Source organism: Geotrypetes seraphini, chromosome 3 (assembly GCF_902459505.1).
Source record: "Geotrypetes seraphini chromosome 3, aGeoSer1.1, whole genome shotgun sequence".
Taxonomy (NCBI): Eukaryota; Metazoa; Chordata; class Amphibia; order Gymnophiona; family Dermophiidae; genus Geotrypetes; species Geotrypetes seraphini.
The window spans coordinates 113,208,617-113,230,082 of record NC_047086.1 but is presented as its reverse complement, the minus strand read 5'-3'; the positions used below and the strand labels follow the sequence as shown (position 1 = coordinate 113,230,082).

The 21,466-nt window shown below is 45.7% G+C and overlaps 1 protein-coding gene across 3 annotated transcripts in view; it reads left to right on the top strand.

The window, feature by feature from the left end:
- The first annotated feature begins 3,091 nt into the window (after positions 1-3,091).
- TDRD6 (tudor domain containing 6) overlaps positions 3,092-21,466 on the top strand; it is a 227,225-nt gene continuing 208,850 nt past the window's right edge. For all 3 annotated transcript variants that reach the window (XM_033939484.1, XM_033939485.1, XM_033939483.1), the window contains exon 1: positions 3,092-8,901. In XM_033939484.1, the coding sequence (XP_033795375.1) occupies positions 3,123-8,901 (5,779 nt within the window). In that variant the 5' untranslated portion in view covers positions 3,092-3,122. The remainder of the gene's footprint in view (positions 8,902-21,466) is intronic.

Sequence of the window (21,466 nt, the reverse complement as noted above, 5' to 3'; positions counted from 1 at the left end):
ACTCACCAATCTGCTGACTTCGACCACAGACTACAAAACCTTCAAAAAAGAAACAAAAACCCTACTCTTCAAAAAACACATAAAACCAATATAACACAATGAAACATACTCCGAACTCCTCCTGCAATATCAACTACTCATTAGCAAACCAGAAAATGTTAAAACTGTTCTCTAAGTATCTTAACAATATGTACTTCTTAATATCTTAATAATTCTTATGTAATCCGCCTTGAACCGCAAGGTAAAGGCGGAATAGAAATCACTAATGTAATGTAATACACAAAGAGAACAGGTAGGAGCAAAACAAAGAAAGAAATACAATAGGATGTTAAAAATTCACATTGTAATGAAACAATTATATCAAAATTGAACTATCTAATATAATAAAAGCCTAAGCTGCACATGCGCACTCTTACCTGTGTGCTCCCGTTTTCCATGTGCTGTAGGTCCCCGCAGATAGGAGTGCGCATGCGCCAGTCTTGCCATACAAAAAAAATCATACTTATTTGATGGCCCTACAGTACTCTCTCTCTCCCTTCCTGTAAGTTTGCCGTCGCCGCCACCGTCGTTCCCTTTAAGAACACTTGCGCACACCAAAAGGTGATGTTTTCACACTCGCGCACCAGTGCTCCCTTAATGTATTGCTCTTGGCGTCTTAAGGATAAAGCCTGATATCGGACAACTTAGAGTACTTCCTCCCTTACAGTAACTTTGCCGCCGCCGCCATCGTTCCCTGTAAGAACACTCCCTTAATGTATTTTTGAATTTTATTTATAAGTTCAAAGATGCGGCAGTGGCTCCTCTCACGATCCCCGCCTGCGTCAGAGACGCAGGCGGGGATCGTGAGAGGAGCTGCCATGGCAACTATAAACTTATTAATAATTCTGCCAAGGTTTTCCTGTTTTAAGTTCTGCCTTGCTCCCTGATCCCTTAATGCTTTTACAAACTGTTGTTTGCATTTCACAGCGCAAGCAACTTTACTTCTACACTTTCCGTCGGGGATACAGCATTCACGTTCTATGGTTGCCATAACAATTTCCCATGTGTGCAAGTTCGGTGCAAGTAACTTCGCTTTTAATCGAGTGTCCAGTGGCGGTTTATCTTCCACAAGTCACTCTGTGCCTATTTACTACTTTGCCGATTAAATACTCCATACTCTGCCGGTTTAATTCATAACAACTATTCTGTGCCGGTTTGCAGTTACTGTGCGATCAAAAAAAAAAAAGGTAAGTGAGAGAATGGATCTATTCCTCCAAAAGACCCCTGACATCTCCACACACACAATGAGAAGGTGGCAGTCAAACACACACAGAAGAACAGGGGGCAAGAGAGACAGATTTGGAAAAAAAACACCAATACAAACAAAAAACACTGCACAAGGAGAGAAAGACACACACACACACAAAAACATACTGCTGCCAATGAGAGACACTGAAATAAAGAAATACAGACAAGGAGATAGACAGAAGGTGGTAGTCAAACACAGAGGGCTAGAGAGACAGATTGAAAGAAAAAAAATGCACAAGGAGAGAGACACACAGAAAAAAAAAACAACAAAAGGAGACAGATAGGAAAAAAAGACAGGGACATACAGCTGCCAATGAGACAGATAGGCAGACAGTAGCCAAGGAGACAGACAGAAAAAATTCAAAAAAATAATATATTTTTCAGTCACTTTGGGTTTTTAAATTGCACCTATATGCCCCAATGGCAAACAGACCTGCTGGACAAATGGGAAATCTAAAAATTTCTTAAGCCCACTACATGCAACAACAAATAGGAAAAATAGAAAAACTTATAATAAATCAACCATACAATGGATATAAAAGTTCTCATGGTAAGTTTTTAGTAAATAGTTTTAACTCTTAAGTCTGCACATATATTCTAGCACCCGTTAATCTAACGGGCTTAATCACTAATTACAGATATTTCACTATGGTATAGTTCTTTTTTTGATTGTAAGATTCCTTATAAAATAAGAAGGGATGGTGTAATGCAAATGTTTGGTCTCTTTTTCAGCTTTATGAAAATGATAACTTCCTTTTCAGGTTATTGGAGACTAATATGATTTATGTTTGAAACATGCATCAATTTGGTTTTTATTGACTCAATTTATGGGAAACACTTTTAATCCTCTTCCTGCAGTTACTTCTAAACCTCCTCATATCACCTCCACCTGTGTATCTCTTCTACAATCTGCAAAACCAGTGTCTACTGTATAAAAGCTTTGAAAGACCAGACTGATGTTAATCTTAAGTAGAATATACAATCAGATCTACTTAACCTTTTTCAATGGAAACATTTTTGGGCTAAATCAATTAGACCATCTTTATTTGCATCATTATTACAATCCTTATACTTTATTTGGTTAAATGCTTTTTGGACCCCCTGTAAAACTTGCAAAGCTTTCACATAAACATCCCGATGTTTGCTGGTTCTGTAATAACTGGGTGGGATCATTATCACATATGACTTTTTTATTGTACCAATTTAATGTAATATTGAAAACAAATGTGGGACGTTATTTACAATGTATTTTCTATATCGAATTCTATAACAAATTAAACTATAATTCTAAAGTCATTAATTCCACTAATTCTAGATAGTTTTACTTATGATAGCCTTGGCTTTACACATTATTGTGATTCATTGGAAAAATAATTTTCTTTTCACGAATGGTGGAATACTCTATGTGCTTTTAGAAATTTTGATGAAGTTATATCCTTAAAACATAATAATTTGCCATGTTTTGTCAAAACATGGGGCATCTTGGATGCATACTTTACTCATGGTTAACCTTGTAATATTCTTATTCCTATTGTGAACTCTCTGTTTATAGATGTTTGAGCATCGTAATATTATTGCAGCTATTTGTGGTCATTGTGTTTGTTATTTATATTTTGGAAAATTTACAAAATGAAATTAATTTTAAAAATTCACATTGCCAGTCAACGGCACCGCACTAGCAACAGTTTCAGTCGCCTCTAAATTCGTTCCATCTGCGACATGTTCTCTGAAAAACGACCTTTGCTTTTATTACGTCACAGGAAGAACGCTCGTCCGTTGTTTTTTTTTTTCCTTCCTACTTTTTGACCTCAGTAGGTGCGCGGGGTCGCTCGACAATGAGTTGTGCGCCGTGCCTGCCCCCACCGGGCTCCTCTGTCTCCCTACGAGTCTCATACGTGGACGCACGGCCGGATGTGATCTTGGTGCGACTGTGGGGGGCCCCCCCGTACAAACTCCTAGCCTATCGGCACCTACACAGTGATATCCAAGACTACGCCACGGGCTCAGAGAGCAGTCGTTTCTACGCCCCGTGCCCGGGGGACTGCTGCCTTGTGCAGGTGAACGCGCAGTGGCTGCGGGGCCGCGTCATCAGCCGCCAGAGCTTCGAGTTCCGCATTCTCCTCCTGGACGAGGGCCGGCCTGTGGTGACAAGGGCGGAGGGCTTGTTGCCGGGGCGCCGAGAATTCTTCCAGTTGCCTGGCGAAGTGGTGCCGTGCGTACTAGCCAACCTGGTGCCGCCGTTGAGCGGTGGGGAACTGTCGTCCTGGTCTCCGCGAGCGTTGGAGGTGCTCGGCTCGCTGCGGGGCAGTGACGTGCAGGGCGTGGTGCGCGAGGTGGTCGCTCCCCAGCGTCTGCTGGTGCTCGACACTATCGCCTTCACGGCGTGCATGCAGGAAGAGGGCCTGGCCCAGCGCATCCCCGACGCCACCTTCCGCGCCATTCTGCACCGCTGCTTGTCCCCGCTCACCTCTCATCCGCTACACAGTCTACCGCCTTTCCCGCAGCCAGCCATGCAAACCAAAGGGGACAAAGCTACATCTCGCAGAGCCCTCCCAGCCATGGCCAGCCACTTGGATTATTTTTACCCGCAGCTACAGCCGGGCGTCATGGAGCCCGTCACCGTCACGCACGTGGCAGACCCGCAGAGGGTCTTTTGCCAACTGAGGAGCCTGGTCCAGGAGATACAGCGCCTCTCTGACAGCATGCATCACGTCTACGAGTCTCGTGCTGAGGAGGCAGAAAAACTAGAGCTGCTGGGGCAACCCTGTGCCGCCCGCTCCGCCGACGGCCGCTGGTATCGTGCCCTGCTTCAGGAGCTCCTTCCCGAGAAGCGGCTAGCCCTGGTCTTGCTGGTGGACTATGGACGCAAGGAATTGGTGGCCCGTGAAGGCCTGCATCACCTGCAGCCCGAGTACTTCCGCATGCCGGTCGTGACTTACTGCTGCGCCCTCTTTGGCATCGCGGACTGGGGCAACGGCTGGAGCCCCGCGCAGGTCGATGAGCTCCGCTCCCTGACGCTGGGCAAATCGGTGAGCGCCAAGATCGAGTACTACAGCTCCTACGAGCACGTCTACTTTGTGACCTTGTGGAGGGAGGACAGCGTAAACATCAACTGCCTGTACGGGGTGCAGGCCCGCTGCCTGACCAGCGAGGCTGTGACCAGTCGGAGGAGCGAAGGCCGCGGAGAACCCTCCCCACCGGTCCCGCCTTTGCCCCTCGAGGGTGTACAGCTCGCCCTCCACAGCTTCCACGACGCTGTTGTCGAGTTCGTCACCGATCCGTCTGAATTTTGGGTGCGGACCAAGGAGTATGCAGCGCCCTACCGCAGCATGATGGAAGCTATTGCCGCCTTCTACTCCCGTGCGCCTAAGCTAGAGGGAATCATTAGGAAACCCAAGCCGGGCCTGCTGTGCTGCGCCAAATTCAAGGACAATTGCTTTTACCGCGCTGTGGTGGTGGCCGTCCACGACAAGTTGGTGGACGTGTACTTCTTGGACTCGGGTAACACCGAAACTGTTGACTGGTACGACGTGAAAGAACTTCTGCCCCAGTTCAAAGAGCTGCCCGCCGTGGCAGTGAAGTGTTGCCTTGTTGACGTTTCTCCGCTGCGTGACAGCTGGAGCGTGGAGACGATCGATTACTTTAAAAAGATTTTGGTCGACAAAGAGTTAGTCATTTATGTGTTAAGCAAGCATGGCGATACGTACGCCATTGAAGTCCTCGATGAGTCCAGAACACGAGAAAAAAATGTGAGCAAAATTATTTGTCTGGCGGGTCACGCCAAATACCAAGAGTTTGAGGTGGTTTCTGCCGAAAAGAAAGTACCTTTGCAGGTTTCTGCTCATGTTTCTCAAGAGATCAATCAAGTAAATTCGGAGAAGGAGCAGTTGGGAAGAGGTGATCAAAGAGTAGAAAAAGACAAATTATTAAATTTGTTGAAGCGTTATGATTTAAAAGATAGTTTTCCAGCACCTAATTTGCAGAACGATTCGGCTAAAGAAGCAAAGGATGCTAATAATAATTTGGAAGCTTCTTCTGATTTAGTTCAGAGTTCCCTAGATTTGAGTGAAGTGGCTGAGTATGTGGGATATAATTTTGAAGTAGGAAGTACAGAAGCTGTGCAAGTATCTTATGTAGAAACTCCAGGGATGTTTTGGTGTCAACTGATCAGAAGTGCTAATGAACTTAAATGGCTGATGCAGAAAATTCAGGATTACTGTAAGAATATGGTGTGCCCCTATAAATATAATAGACTTGTTTGTTTAGCCAAATATTCTGAAGATGGCAAATGGTACAGAGCTTTAATTACAAGTCGAATGCCAAATGGTGGAGCTTCTTCCATAGAACATGTGGAAGTAAGATATGTTGATTATGGTAATAAAGAAACTGTGTCTGTAAAAGATCTATGTTTAATTCACAAAGACTTTCTTCAATTAAATGCTCAGGCATTCAGGTGCAGCCTTTATAACTTAGTTGAACCATGTGGCAATGATCCTCTGGATTGGGATGAAGAAACAGTCTTAGCCTTTCAGGACTTTGTAGATGGTGCATTAACAAATCACAAAGAACTGAGTTGCACTGTATTTGCTGTAACTACTGCAAATAATATCCAGATAAATGTGGTGGATCTGTTCACACCTTTTGAAAGCATTTGCCATGTTTTGACTGAAAAAGGATTAGCACAACCTGTGCAACTTGAAAAACCTCTTGTTCCCTTTCTTCAGCTTTCCTCATATTATTACTCTATGCATGACATTAAAATTGGAAGTGAAGAAGATGTGTTTGTAACGTATGCTGATCATCCTTGCAGTTTTTATTGCCAGCTTGAAAGAAATTCAGATACTTTAGAACAGTTGAAACATGAAATAACACAATTATGTGCTGCATCTCAATATTTAAAATCGTCTTTAAACACTAACATTTTGTGTCTTGCAAAGTATACGGACAAGCAGTGGTATAGAGGAATAATTAAATGTGCAAAGTTTAATAAAGTGTTTTTTGTAGATTTTGGGAAAATAGGAAATATTAAGGAGGATGACCTACGTCTAATACCCAAAGATGCACACAAAATTCTTCGTTTACCCATGCAAGCTATTAAATGTGGTTTGTCAGATATCCCTCTTAATATTCCAGAAGAAGTGAAAAAGTGGTTTGAAAAGGCTGTTATGGCCAAACGATTAAAGGCCATAGTTGTTGCTAAAGAATCGGATGGCAGACTAGTCGTTGAACTTTATGATGGAAATATTCAAATTAATGCAAAACTGAAAGAGAACATGGGTTTACGCTGTCACAGGGAATCCAACAAACCAATATCAGATACATGTGTGCTGTCTAGAAATACAAAAGTTAGGGATGAGAAAAGAACAGCAGCTTGCATAAGTAAAGATTTGGAAAGCAAAATATGCAGATCTGATAATGGAGGTGTGTGTAATGCCAAAATTGGTACATTGTATAAAGTAAAGGCATCCCAGAATTCTGAGAGCAAGAACATATCCAAGCATCAGTTTGTGGAAGGGAAGAGAGGTGATGATGGTGGTAACAAAGTTTCTAATTTTGGAAGCCAAAATGTTGTGAGCAATTCTCCCTTTGTACAGAAAGATTATAAAACTGTTGGGTTTAACAAAAAAGAAACTCAAGATGAACATTTATCTTTGAAGAAAGTTGTTGATTTACCCCAGAAAAGAATTGTTCCTGGATTTAAGACAAGAGTGTATGTTGCTCATATAAATAACCTATCGGATTTTTTTGTGCAATTTGTAGAAGATGAAACTCAACTTGATACTATTTCAGAAGGACTAAATGATAAAATCTCAGAAAGCCTTCATGTAAAAGATTTGCAACTTGGGGATCTGGTCTGTGCCTTATTTCCAGATGATGAACTATGGTATCGTGCTGTAGTAAAAGAAAAGCAAACTCATGGACTACATGTACAATACATAGATTATGGTAACAGTGCAGTAATTGATGAAAGTAAAATTTGCAGACTTGTGCAAGACTTTTCTTCTTTTCCAGCAATGAGCATTCATTGTTCTCTTGATGGCCTTCAGACTTTATCAACTGCAAACCAGATACAGGAAGCAATCCTTCATTTTACAGAAAGAACAAGTGACATCCAGATTGACTGTGAATTTAAACAGTTGCATGGAGATACATGGGAAGTTATTTTAAGTGACCAGCAGGGTTTGATAACAGAAGATTTGCATGTCTCTTTGGGTACAAAACTAGATTCTCAATTAAGTGAAAAGCCGGAGTTGATCAATCATGGTACTACTGAGGAAGGATTAGGAGAAATTGACTTTTCTGAAAATGCAAAGAAAGATGGAGTGCTTACTAATTCTAAACAATTTAATTGGATGATTCCAGCGAGAGGTCAGACTGTAACATGTTATGTCACTGCAGTGGATAGTCCTGAATATTTTTGGTGTCAGTTTAGTGATTCAAAAGATATTGATTCATTAACCCAGAAAATGCAAGAAACTGGAACATTTGAAATAACTAATACAGATTCTGTTCTTAACATTCAGGTTGGTGATGCTTGTATGGTGAAGTATAGTGAAGATGAACAATGGTACAGGGCACTAGTTGAGAAGATTGAAGAGGATTATGCATCTGTAAGATTTGTTGACTATGGGAACGAAGAGAATACTAGTAAAGATGTAATAAAGCTAATACCAAATGAATTTTTAACAATAAAAGTTCAGGCTTTTCCATGCTGCCTGTTTGGGTTTAGTTCTTTGAAAGGTTCCTGGACTTCTGATGGAAACAAGGTGTTTTATGAGCTGTCTACAGAAGACATGGTGCAGGTCACTGTAGTAGATACTGAATGTTATCAGAAAGCGTGGAGAATACCTCTCTCACTTGTAACACTGGAATGCAAAGGGAGGAATATTAATACTGAAATGAAGCAATTTTGGCAACTTCATATAAATAATTCTGCTCTAGATAGGCAAAATACAATTACTGAAAATATTGATGTTACAGATAATATAGCTCCTGTTACCATAGAAGTATGTAGTTCTGTAACCCTAGAACTATCAAAAGAGGTAGTTGAATTGACTCAGAACCAGAAGAATGGTATGGAGCAAACTGCTTCCCTAGGTGCAGACAAAGATTTATTGGCACCAAAACAGTGTCTTGATATTGTACCATATAAAAGTCCCTTTCTGGCAATTGAAACTGCTGCAATTGAAATGTATTCTGTGAATGAATTTGAGGGTGGAGAAACAAATGTCCACAAAGACGAAAAAAATATGGAGAATTCAGTGATTGAAAAAGAGGACACTGATAAAGAAACAAAGTGGTTTGCAGGATTTGATACCCACCCTCTTGCTTCTGATGCTCAGCCTCTGTATACTGAAAGTGGGTCAACACTACCGCCATGTGAAGTAATTGCAGAACAATGTTCCTTACATTTTGATGAGACCTGTGAGGAAGAGTTAATACAGCAAGTAGCTTGTGAAGAAATGCAGGCAGACCAAGATATGTATGAAGAAGTCTTTAAAAATTCCAGTACTAAGACTACTAATGAATTGTTCAGCAATGTTTTGGTATCAGATGAAGAAGAAATGGATGAAGTAGAAACAGATATTGATACTTTACCAAGCTTAAAAACAGGTATAAGTCGTCAAACCAGCCAGTATTATTCAATTTAATGTCTTAAGTTTATGGTTTGCATATGTTAACAGAGAAATACAGCAATGAGGGACTATGCAGTTATTGATGAATTTATTTTAAAAAGTTCCTGTCCACTCAGCCAACAACTGAAATGCAGAATTAAATCACCAAGTTTTGGGTTTGTTTATTTTTTGAATGTATGTTTTGTTTGATTGGAAACTGATAATGTTGCAGTGGTTCTTAAAACCTGTCCTGGGGGACCCCATCCAGTCAGCTTTTCAAGATATCCCTAATGAATATACATGAGGTAGATTTACATGCCTGTCACCTCTTATATTCAAATCTGCCTCATGCATATTCATTAAGGATATCTTTTTAAAACCCAACTGGTTGTGGGTTTCCCAGGACAGGTTTAAGAGCCACTGTTCTAGTGCAAAAGGCATTAGTCTTGAATCAATGGGTTATTTACCTGTACTTGTGAATGTGTATTGAAGGCATCATCTACGTTTTTTGTCTCTGCCTCCCCTATCTTTGCACTGTGCTCTGCTACTTGGTTTTTCCTTTTGCATGTGAGTTGAAGATGTCTTTCTGATCTGCTCTGCTTGGTTTGTTATTTTCGGGTTTTCTGGTCTCATTTTTCATAGGCTTATCAGTGCTACAGAGGTCTCCAGTTTTCCTAGGGCAGCTCTGCCTGAGTGAAAACAGAGTCTCGCTGTCGGAGGTCTGTAGCTGGGAAGGCAATATTTTTTCAGGGCATCTACATAGCCAGCCTGCACTAACACTTTTGTGGCTTAGAGACTTCCCCTAGTAGCAAAGTTTGCTTCTGGTTGTTAACGGAGATTGAGCACAAGCTATGGGGCAATTGTTTCAGTCCTGAGGACTTTATTGGTTGCTGGCTGCGTTCACCCCCTACCTCCCCCCCCCCCCCCGGAGATGTGAAGAGCTGTGGGAGTCTCGGGCTTTAACATAATATGACTGGCAGTCTGAAGAATCGAGCATCTGGAATTATTTTTACATGCTTGTCTGAGGCAGGAGTTTTCACCTTCTTCCAGTTGCTCTTTTAGCTAAAGCAGGCACTGCGCCAGCAGTGAGCAGTTTTGCTAAACTCCTGAGTTGTGCAAAACAAGCACGGAGTGTCCCCTGAAGAAGGTGTTTTCTATATGCCTAAACTGGGATCCTTGTTGGGACCTTTTGTTTCTAATAAAGCCTTGCCTTTTCTTTGTTTCATCTTGGATTTTAATAAGTATTTTTTTCAAAGCTTATTTTCTGCCTCAAACACCCTCAATATTGTTGCTTATCGTTTGGGATGGACTCCTCGGCCCCTAATCTGACTGCATGTATGGATTGTGCTGAATTACTGCAGCACATTGGGGGAGAAGGGTGGGAGCTTCGGGCTTCACCTCCTCTAGGTCCTGCAGGGCTGAGAAGCTGGGCTTGATCTGTGTTTTAGGCTAAAAGTCTTGCCCACTGGCCATTCTGGATATTGGCACCAAATACCTGCATTCCGAGTTTGAAGACTTTTGGCCTGGTATGGGTGCCTCAGTTGGCATCAGCAGTGACCATGGGCTATGAATTTTCTCTGGATTTCCTTTGGCTTCTTTGGAGAGCGTGTTCTTTGGACCCAGCTCATTTGATGAAGGCGGTGGGTGTCATCTTCTACCAGCCTAGTCATTCCTGTGCAGGAGCCCTCTCATCTGGCTACGACAGTTCTCGATTGCATTAGTTGTCTTATCTCCTGATGTTGTGTCTCTTTTGGATGCTGCTGATACTCTTGCCGGGACTAGTTTGCGCGATACCTTGGATTATCTGGATTTGGGTAAGGACCCCAGTATCCACAGACTTTTTAGGTCTGTCTCTGTCCACCATTTCAAGCTGATGACCTGAAAGAACTTAACTTGGATTCTCAGCCTTCTATGTCTGTATTCGGTCATGGACTGTTCTTATGTGCTGTTTTTTGGGGGGGAGGTTTTCCCCCCATCTCACCCTCAGCTTATGATGGAGCACTGGGATACCACAAAAAGCACTTTCCAGCATTCTAAAACTCTGGCTACACTTTTATCCACTGTGCTGCTGTTCAGCAGTTTTGAGCAGCCCTAGCGATGGGGTGTGTAATGCTTAATGACTCCCAGGATTGCAGCATGCATATTATCTTGAACAAGCCATTTGAGGTGGTTTCAAGTATCACAGCTGCAGCACCAGCCTCCTTTGGGGCACGTGCTTCTTTTTAGATTGCGCTGCCCCTCATGGTATTGGAAGATGTGGATTATTTGGCAAATACCCTTTATGATCCCTTCAGTGTTCTCAGTAAGGTCTGGCACTCTGAACTCTTTGGATCCGTCACTAGGCTGAGGACTCTGCCTCCAATGTCACTTTAAGCAGACTTCCTTTCAGGGGTCAGCTTTTTTGGAAAAGCTCTAGATAACCTCATGGCCAGTGTTGCTGACTAGTACTTTTCATCCCTCCTGCAGGTTTCATCGGGGATCCTTGGGCTGTTCCACCCAAAGATATTCCCAGAGATTCCTTCCAATTCAAGACGTCCTCAGGCATCCAGATCTCATTTTGCTGCTGTCCCTTAAAAATCCCCAATGATGCTAGAGGTCAGGTGGGGCCTTCCTTATATCAGGCGCTGGCTCTCTGTTACCAGGAGTAAACTTGCATATCCTTGGATCAAGGGATGCTGGAACATCATTTGGGAGGGGGGCACAAGATAGTCTTCTTTTGCCTGCCTCCAGATTTGTTTCTGGACTCTCCAGCAGATCGACCGTAGAAAGAGTCAAAGGTTTGCTCTACCCTGCACCGTCTCTTGGACATTCAAGCGATAGAGCCTGTTTCAGAAAAACAAATTGGGTTTAGGAAGATACTCCTTATACTTTATCGTGCCAAAGAAACGCTTGGAGGACTGAATGCCCCTTCTGGATCTCAAGTCGGATTCCTCCTTTCCAAATAGAATTTGTGCGCATGGTCATAGCTGCTATCTCCCGGGGTGTTTCTGGTATCCTTGGATCTCACAGAGGCGTACCTCTATATTCAATCTACCTGGAGCATCGCAGGTTGCCTTATTTCCATGTGACAGGATTTCCAGTTCACAGCTCTGCCCTTCAGGCTTTCGACAGCATTCCACACTTTTTCGCCAAGGTGATGGTAGTTGTAGCGGCCTTTCTTCACAGGCAGGGTGTCCAGGTCCATCCATCCTTGGATGGCTGGTTGATCCGGGCTCCTTCTTGGCAGGAATGTGAGCGAGTGATGGAGACGGTGGTGTGTCTGTTACAACGTTTGAGTTGGATTCTTGACTTCAAGAAGAGCCAGTTGCTGCCATTGCAGACCTTGGAGTATTTGAGCCTTTTCTTTGTTGCCCTGCAAGGCTGTGTATTTCTTCCAGAACTACGCAGACAGTAGCTTCAGAAGCAATTTGGAGATCTCCTGGCTTTTCTAGTTTCTTCAGCCTGGCATTATTAGAACACACATGCACCCTCTACAGGAGTCTCCTCTTTTAGTGGTCTTGGCAGTGTCATCCCCTTCAGATGCCGCTCCCCTGGGCGGAACCAGCTCGCAGCCACCTCTGCTGGTGGCTTCAGGGGAGTCTCTGCCAGGGCAAACCTTTTCTGATTCAGAGTGGTACACTCATGACGAATGCCGGCCTGTTGGGCTGGGGTGATTTCTATGGGGACTGCTTCATTCAGGGACAGTGGACTATCACATTGGAAACATTGGTCGATCAATTGTCTGGAGCTTCGGGCTATTCGGCTGGCGTTTTCTCGCTCTCCTGCCCATGGAAAGAGGTGCAAGTGTTCTCCAACAATGGCAAGGCGGTGGCATATGCAAATAGTCAAGGGGCCCTAGAAGTGGTCCCTTTGACCAGAAAGCTCACATACTATTTCACTGGGTGGAGTTACATCTTCTGTCTCTCTAGTGCATGTGGCCGGAGTCAAAACCAGACTTCCTAAGTAGACAAGTCCCGGACCTGGGAGAATGGCCCCTCTTGTGAAGAGTGTTCATAAGAACATAAGCAGTGCTTCTGCCGGGTCAGACCAGAGGTCCATCCCGCCCAGCGGTCCGCCCCCGCGGCGGCCCAACAGGTCATGACCTGCCTTAATCACCAGAAGGGGCCCCCTTGCCCCCTAGGTTTCTCATCAAAGTCCTATCTTCCCATCAATGTCCTAACCCTCCGGCCTTGCACCTGCACGACCTGGTGAGCTGTCTATACTTATGCAACACCCCAGCACCTCCCTCAGTACCCCACGATCCCCTTTTCCCTCAGGAATCTGTCCAATCCCTGTTTGAATCCCTGTACTGTACTCTGCCGGATCACTTCCTCCGGGAGCGCATTCCATTTGTCCACGACCCTTTGGGTGAAGAAAAACTTCCTTGCATTTGATTTGAACCTATCTCCCTTCAGTTTCTCTGAGTGCCCCCTCGTACCTGTTGTCCCTTTTAGTCTGAAGAACCTGTCCCTGTCCACACTCTCTATGCCCCTAAGTATTTTGAAGGTCTCTATCATATCCCCCCTGAGCCTCCTCTTTTCCAGAGAGAAGAGCCCCAGTTTATCCAGCCTCTCTGCATATGGGAAGTTTTCCAGCCCTCTTACCAGTTTCGTTGCCCTCCTTTGGACTCTCTCAAGAACTGCCATGTCCTTCTTGAGGTGCGGCGACCAATATTGAACGCAGTATTCCAGATGTGGGCGCACCATCGCTCGATACAGCGGCATGATGACTTCCCGCGTCCTGGTTGATATGCCCCTCTTGATGATGCCCAGCATCCTGTTGGCTTTCTTCGAGGCTGCTGCACACTGTGCGGATGGTTTCATGGATGGATCCACTAGCACACCCAAGTCTCTCTCAAGTCCGGTGTCTTCCAGCAATCTCCCCCCCCATTTTATACTCGAACAACGGGTTCTTTTTCCCTATGTGCATGACCTTGCATTTATCTACGTTAAAGCGCATTTGCCATTTGTTTGCCCAGTCCTCCAGCTTATCGAGGTCCCTTTGCAGTTCCTCACACTTCTCCCTGGTCCTAACTCTGGCGCAGAGCTTGGTATCGTCTGCAAATTTTATAACCTCACACTTTGCCTCCGTTTCCAGGTCATTGATAAATATGTTTAAGAGTAGCGGCCCCAGCACCGATCCCTGCGGCACACCGCTCGTGACTCCCCGCCAGTCAGAATATTGGCCCTTTACTCCGACCCTCTGTGGTCTACCTGACAGCCAGTGCTTGATCCATCTGTGTACATCCCCGCCCACCCCGTGGTTCCACAGCTTCCTAAGCAGCCTTTCATGTGGCACCTTGTCAAAGGCCTTTTGAAAATCAAGGTAAATGATGTCTATGGGTTCCCCTTTGTCCACCTGACTGCTTATTCCCTCAAAGAAGTACAGAAGGTTTGTCAGGCACGACCTTCCCTTACAGAATCCGTGCTGGCTTGTCCGCAGTAGGCCATTTTTCTCGATGTGCTCGCAAATGCTGTCCTTGATCATTGCTTCCACCATCTTCCCTATAACTGAAGTCAGGCTCACCGGCCTGTAGTTCCCGGGGTCACCTCTCGATCCCTTCTTAAAGATAGGTGTGACATTCGCCAGTTTCCAGTCCTCTGGTACCTCTCCAGTTTTCAAGGATAGGTTGCAAACATGCTGGATTGCGCCCGCTATTTCCTGACTTAGTTCCTTTAGAACCCTTGGGTGGATCCCGTCCGGTCCCGGTGATTTGCCGCTTTTCAGTCTGTCAATCTGCTTGAGGACATCCTCCCGACTTACCTCTATATGCCCCAATCTTTTGGCCTGCTCCCCACTCATGAGCTCCTCTGAGTCCGGTATATTGGACGTGTCCTCGCTCGTGAAGACCGACGAGAAAAACGTGTTCAACCTCTCAGCTACCTCTTTATTCTCCTTAATCACTCCCTTCCTATCCCCATCGTCCAATGGCCCCACCTCCTCTCTCACTGGTTGCTTCCCCTTTACGTAACTGAAGAATGCCTTGAAGTTTTTCGCCTCCCTGGCCAGCCCCTTCTCGTATTTCCCTTTTGCTTTTCTAATCTCTCGGTGGCATTCCTTTTGGCATTTCCTGTGCTCCTGGTGATTTTCCTCTGTTGGATCCCTTTTCCATTTCCGGAAGGACACTTTCTTGTCACTGATTACCCTCTTTACTTCAGGTGTCATCCAAACCAGGTCTTTTGACCGCTTGTTCTTGCGGCCTTTCCTGAAACTGGGGATGTACAGTTTTTGCGCTTCCAGCAGTGTGTCCCTGAGAAGGGTCCAGGTGCTCCCTACAGTCTCCATCCTAAAGCCGTTCCTGAGCTTCCTCCCCACCATTTTCCTCATAGCAACATAGTTCCCTTTCCTGAAGTTGAGCGCAGTCGTTGCGGTCCTCCTCACTATGGGTGACCCCCTTTCTAATGTGAATCTGATCACGTTGTGATCACTGTTGCCTAGTGTTCCTCCCACTTCTACCCCTCTTGCAGGCCCCCCTAATCCGTTAAGGATGAGGTCAAGAGTAGCATCCCCTCGCGTCGGTTCCTTGACTAGTTGCTCCATGAAGCAGTCCCTCACAGCTTCTACGAATCCTACTTCCCTCGTGGAGTTGGAGTGTCCCGTACTCCAATCTATCCCCGGGTAGTTGAAGTCCCCCATCACTGTTACACTTCCAGTCCTGCATTCCTGTCTCAGTTCTGCTTCCAAGTCTTGTCCTATTGTTTCTGACGCACCAGGCGGGCGATAATACAGCCCCAGCTTTATGTCTGCACTCTTCTTTCCCGGCAATTTGACCCATAGCGATTCTAGCTCCTCTGCCTTTGTTGCCGTATCGATCCCAATCGAGTAGATATAGTCCTTTATATACAGCGCTATGCCTCCCCCCTTCTTGTGGGTCCTGCCCCTCCTGTAGAGCTTGTACCCTGGCAGCGCCACATCCCATTGATTTTCCTCTGTCCACCAGGTTTCTGTAATTCCTATTATATCCAGGTCCTTCCCCTTGGCCATGACTTCCAGTTCACCCATCTTAGCCATGAGGCTTCTTGCATTTGCGTATAAGCACTGTAGGTCCCGGTGTTTGTACTCCACCTCTGCCTTTACCTGGGCCGCCTTCCCTTGGGTCTCGGGCCGTTTTCCCGCTCCCGGTGCCTCTGCTGTGCCCTCCGCCTTTACCCTCGCAACTCTCTTCCTCCCCATGTCCCCTCCACCCCACCTCCCCGCTTTTCCCCGGGGAGTACCAGCCCCCTCCTGTGCTATCGTCCCCTGGGCCTTGGTTTGTTCCCCCTTGCCTTGTGTCTCCCCTTTGCCCTGTGGCTCCACCTTATTGCCTTCTGTTTGCACCCTGGTGCCATCTTGTCCTCCTGAATCCCCTGTTTTCCCCTTCCCCTTAGACTTCTCCCAGCAAGTTGCTGTTACCTGGTGTTTCCCTCGCTGTCTGATCGCGAGTTCCATCGGACCCCCGTCCTCCTCCCTGCAGTCAGCCCATTCAGCATCTTTTCTTGATACTGCTGTCCGAAGCGTCATCAGGTCAGCTGTCGGCTTTCCCCCTCTCTGTAGTTTAAAGCCCTCTCGATCTCCTTCTTTACGTTGGCTGCTAGTATTCTTGTTCCCGCCGTGCTCAGGTGCAGGCCATCCCGCCTGTAGAGCTTGCTCTTTCCCCAGAAGGACGACCAGTTCCTCACAAAGTGGAAGCCCTCCTCCTTGCACCACCTCCTCAGCCACGCATTCACCTCCTGGAGCTCGGCCTGCCTCCTTTCATCTGCCCTCGGGACCGGCAGGATCTCCGAGAATGCTATCCTCTGTGACCTCCGTTTCAGCTTCCTTCCCAGGACCCTGAACTGGTCTGTTAGCGCAGGCATGCTGAAATTCCTCTGGCTCACATCATTTGTTCCGACGTGGACAATTACTGCTGTCTCCTCCGTTTCGGCTCCGTCCAAGATCCTCTCGATTCTGTCGGCAATGTCCTTTGTCCTGGCCCCAGGGAGACATGTCACCAGCCGGTCCTCTCGACCTCCGGCTACGTGACTGTCCACCTCCCTCAGGATCGAGTCTCCCACAACAATTGCAGTCTTTCCCTTCCTTAAGAGCCTCCTCTGCCTCAGGTCCGTGTCCATGGTGAATCTGGGCGCTCCTCCCTCGGGGTCCTTGGCCTCCTCTGCCCTCCTGGCCTCTCCACTGGCCTCTCCACTAGGTCCATCCTCCGGTGGGTCCTGGCTCTCGTCTGATGACACCTGTCTGAGTTGCTGCTGGTTCTGCTTCCATCTTATCGTGCAGCGCTGCAGCCCACCACAGACTGTCGAAGATCAGCCGCTTCTTCAGTGGAAGAACAGAGCATGGAAGTTTAGATCTAGTTGCCTTGGTTCAGCCCTGGACAGATCACGACCTCCTTTATGTGTTTCCGTGGCCTCTGGTTGGTCGATTCATCCACTGAATAGTGTTGCATCCCGGCCTAGTGATCCTAGTGGCTTCGGATCTTGTAAGTTTTCAGCGGGCCCGGAAATGAAAGCTCCCTTTTCTTCGCAACCTTCTCAGTCAGAGTCCGGTGCCCTTACAGTCTCCATGGCGCTTTGGTCTTTTGGCATGGCTCTTGAGCGCTCAGCCTTGATGGAGCACAGTTATTATAATGTGGTTGTTTCAACATTTTTGAAGTCGTAAGAAAATCTTTACTTTGGCTTCTTATGCCACAGCCTGGAAGGCTTTCCAACAGTGGTATATCAAGGACCTGGTAGAGCTTGAGTGGGCTCCCATTCTGGTGGTTCTGTCTTTTCTTCCAGCAGGCTTGTTATGGGTTTAGCTGTGGTCTCCTTTAAGGTTCAGGTAGCAGGCTTTTCGTGCTTCCGAGTAGAGAATGACACGGGGAAAAAATTTATCACCGTTCCTACCCCATCCCTGTGAGCTCAGTCCCCATCCCAATGAGCTCAGTCCCTGTCCCGTCCCCACGAGCTCATTCCCCATCCCTACCCCGCAAACTCGATCCCCGTCCTGCAAACTTTCAGATCCCGTCTATACAAGCCTCGAATAGTTATGATTTTATACTGAAATTATTTTATTAAAGTATAAAAAGAGACAATATTCTGTACAATTGTCATTTTATAAATACAAATAATACAGAGCAAGGATCCCCTCCCTTTCACAAATATCCCCTCCACTATTGTGAAAACTGAACAAACCAAATTACTACAGAATGTTACATAGAAAAATCAAGCTAACAGAATACTTCAGTCACACATGACAGGAATAGTGTTAGGGGAGAGCAACTAGGGCAACTGTCCTCTAGTCAGAGAGAGAGCCCTAAGCCAGCTGGAAGCTAAAGAAGCACAGCCTGGGCTTTGTGGTCCCCAGTTATGTCTAATACCGTATACATATTTCAAATTTGAAATACATTTTTTTTCTACCTTTTGTTGTCTGGTAATTTTATTCTTCAAATCACATTGGTCTCAGGCTTTGGTTTTGGGGTCCTTCTGTCTTCATCGTGGCATGGCTGGCTCCTGAAGGTAAAATAATTGCAAGAAGAGCTGGGGAGGAGATGCCGAATCTGACATGGGCACAATTTTTTTACCCCAGGAGCAAGACTTTTCACTGCTTCCACGGGGCAGTGAAAAGTCTTGTCCCCCATTCCTGCGGTAAACCAGTTGCAAATTTCTCCATTCCTGCGGATTTACTGCGGTGACCACCGTTTACCATGGTAAACGGTCCTTGTGTCATTCTCTACTTCCGAGCACATAGGGGTTGCAGTTTGCTTGCTGCTCATCCCGATGTGACTAGGTTTCTGAGAGTGACACTTGACTTACAACCTCTCTTGTATTTTTCTTTCCCTATGTGAAATCTTAACCTCATTCTGCAGGGCCTTGTAGAAGCCCCGTTTAAGCCACTGAAGGATGCTTCTCTTCTGGATCTGACAATTGAGTCTGTCTTTCTGGTCATCATTGTCTCGGCATGGTGTGTTTTGGAACTTTGTGCTCTTTCGTGCAGTGAACCCTTTCTACAGATCAGGGAAGTGGGGTTGGTTCTCTGTACAGTACCTTCTTTTCTATCGAAGGTGGTTTCTGGTTTCCATGTCACCCAGAAGGTTTGTTTGCCTGCATTTGTTTGCCGTCTCGGCCTTGTGGGTGGGATGGCTTCTAAGTCCTTGATTGGCCATTGAATTCATTAACCATTTCTTCGACTTACTTTGCATGCGGTAGGCAGCCGCTGGTTTTTTTTACAGCCCACTTGACTAGATGTATTACTGCTTTGTGGGCAGAATCTCAAGCAGTTTATCCAGATGAAATTTGCAGAGCAGCTACTTGGTCCTCTCTTCATATCTTTACCCATTTTTTTCTGAGTGGATGTGGTTGCTCGCTCTGATGCCACTTTTAGGACCGCAGGATTGTGGACAGGCTCTTCTGTCTCTCCCTAGATGCTGCCATTGCTTTGTTACGTCATCTAGAATATGTAATCTGGAAGAGACTTAACCGAATGGAAGATTTGGTTTTTACCTTCAATGATAATCTTTCTGTTAGTCCTTGTAGGATTCCATGCAACTCGCCCTCTCTGTATGCTCCATTTTGTTTCGGAATCGCCTGCTTGCTTTCTGCCTTGGTTATTCTCCTTACAGGCTTCAGGATCTTCTAGCAAGTCAACATCCTGGGGGCATCACTTTACACTTATCCACGTTGAACCTCATTTACCATGTTGATGCCCATTCCTCGAGCCTGATTATGTCATGTTGCAGATCTTTGCAATCCCCCTGTGTCTTCACTACTCTGAATAACCGCATCGTCTGCAAATTTAATCACCTCACTTGTCATTCCAATGTCCAGATTGTTGAAGAGCACGGGTCCAAGCACCGAGCCCTGCGGCACCCTACTGGTGACGCTTTTCAAGTCTGAGTATTGCCCATTATCCCAGGACAAGCAGGCAGCATAGTCCCACACATGGGTGATGTCAGCAACGGAGCCCTGCAGCGGACAGCCTCGAAAGCAAACTTGCTTGAAGATCTCGAACTTTCGAGTGCTGCATCGCGCATGCGCGCGTGCCTTCCCGCCCGAACCAGGGGGCGCATCTCCTGTGAGGATCCTCAGTTCAACGTTTTCCGCGGAGCTGAGAAGACTTGTCGACTTGGTTTCCGTAGCGTTGTGCCTTCTCTTCACCGCGGCTGAGTACTCTTTGTTGTTTTCGGTCGCTGTGTTCTCGTTCTTTTCAAAAATAAATAAATAAATAAATACAATTCATTTTGTGTTTTATTTGTATATATTCAGGGTCAACAGAATTGCCTTGCAGACAAATTGAGTCGTCTGCTTCTACCTCACGAATGGACGATCAACTCCCCTACACTTCGTCGAGTATTTGCTCGATGGGGAACTCCTCGGGTGGATCTCTTTGCGTCACTCAACAACTTCAAACTTCCTCTGTTTTGTTCCCGCATTTTCTCGCCTCTTCGTCTAGAGGCAGATGCTTTTCTTCTGGATTGGAGGGGTCAGTTTCTTTATGCATTCCCTCTAATTCTCAGAACTTTGATCAAATTGAAGTCGGACCATGCCACAATGATTCTCATAGCTCCCAGGTGGCCCCGACAACCTTGGTTCTCTCTTCTTCTTCAACTCAGCATCAGGGAACCTCTTCTTCTACCAGTTTTTTCTTCTCTGCTCACTCAGAGTCAGGGGTCTTTACTTCATCCCAACCTACAGTCTCTTCACTTGACGGCTTGGTTCCTTTCCACTTGACTGATCCTTCTCAATTTTCTCAGTCTGTTCAGGATGTCTTTCTGGCGTCCAGAAAACCGTCCACTCGTCAATGTTATGGTCATAAGTGGACCAGGTTCTCGGCTTGGTGTTCCACTTATAGTCTTCAACCGAAATCTTCCTCTCTGAATTCAGTTCTGGATTATTTGCATCATTTATCTCAGTCTGGCCTTCAATCCACCTCTATTAGAGTTCATCTTAGTGCCATTGCTGCTTTTCATCAACCTCTGGATGGAAAACCTCTCTCGGCACATCCTCTGGTTGCTCGTTTTATGAAGGGACTTTTCAATCTCCATCCTCCAGTTAAACCGCCTCCTGTGGTTTGGGATCTTAATGTGGTTCTGGCTCAACTGATGAAACCTCCGTTTGAGCCTATTGACTTGTCTCATTTTAAATATCTTACTTGGAAAGTTGTTTTCTTAATTGCCCTCACTTCGGCTCGTCGAGTCAGTGAGTTGCAAGCTTTAGTCTCGGATCCGCCTTTCACAGTTTTTCACCATGATAAGGTGGTTCTACGTACACATCCAAAATTCTTACCTAAAGTAGTGTCTGATTTTCATTTAAATCAATCTATTGTGCTACCAGTATTTTTTCCTAAGCCGCATTCTCACCCTGGTGAGGCGTCTCTACATACTTTGGACTGTAAACGTACGTTGGCGTTTTATCTTCAACGTATTCAATCTCACAGGACTTCTCCTCAATTTTTCCTTTCTTTTGATCCAAATAGGTTGGGATGTCCTGTCTCGAAGCGTACCATCTCCAACTGGATGGCTGCTTGTATTTCTTTTTGCTATGCTCAGGCTGGTCTTCCTCTACAAGGTCGAGTGACGGGCCACAGAGTTCGAGCTATGGCGGCTTCTGTTGCTTTCCTCAGATCAACTCCTA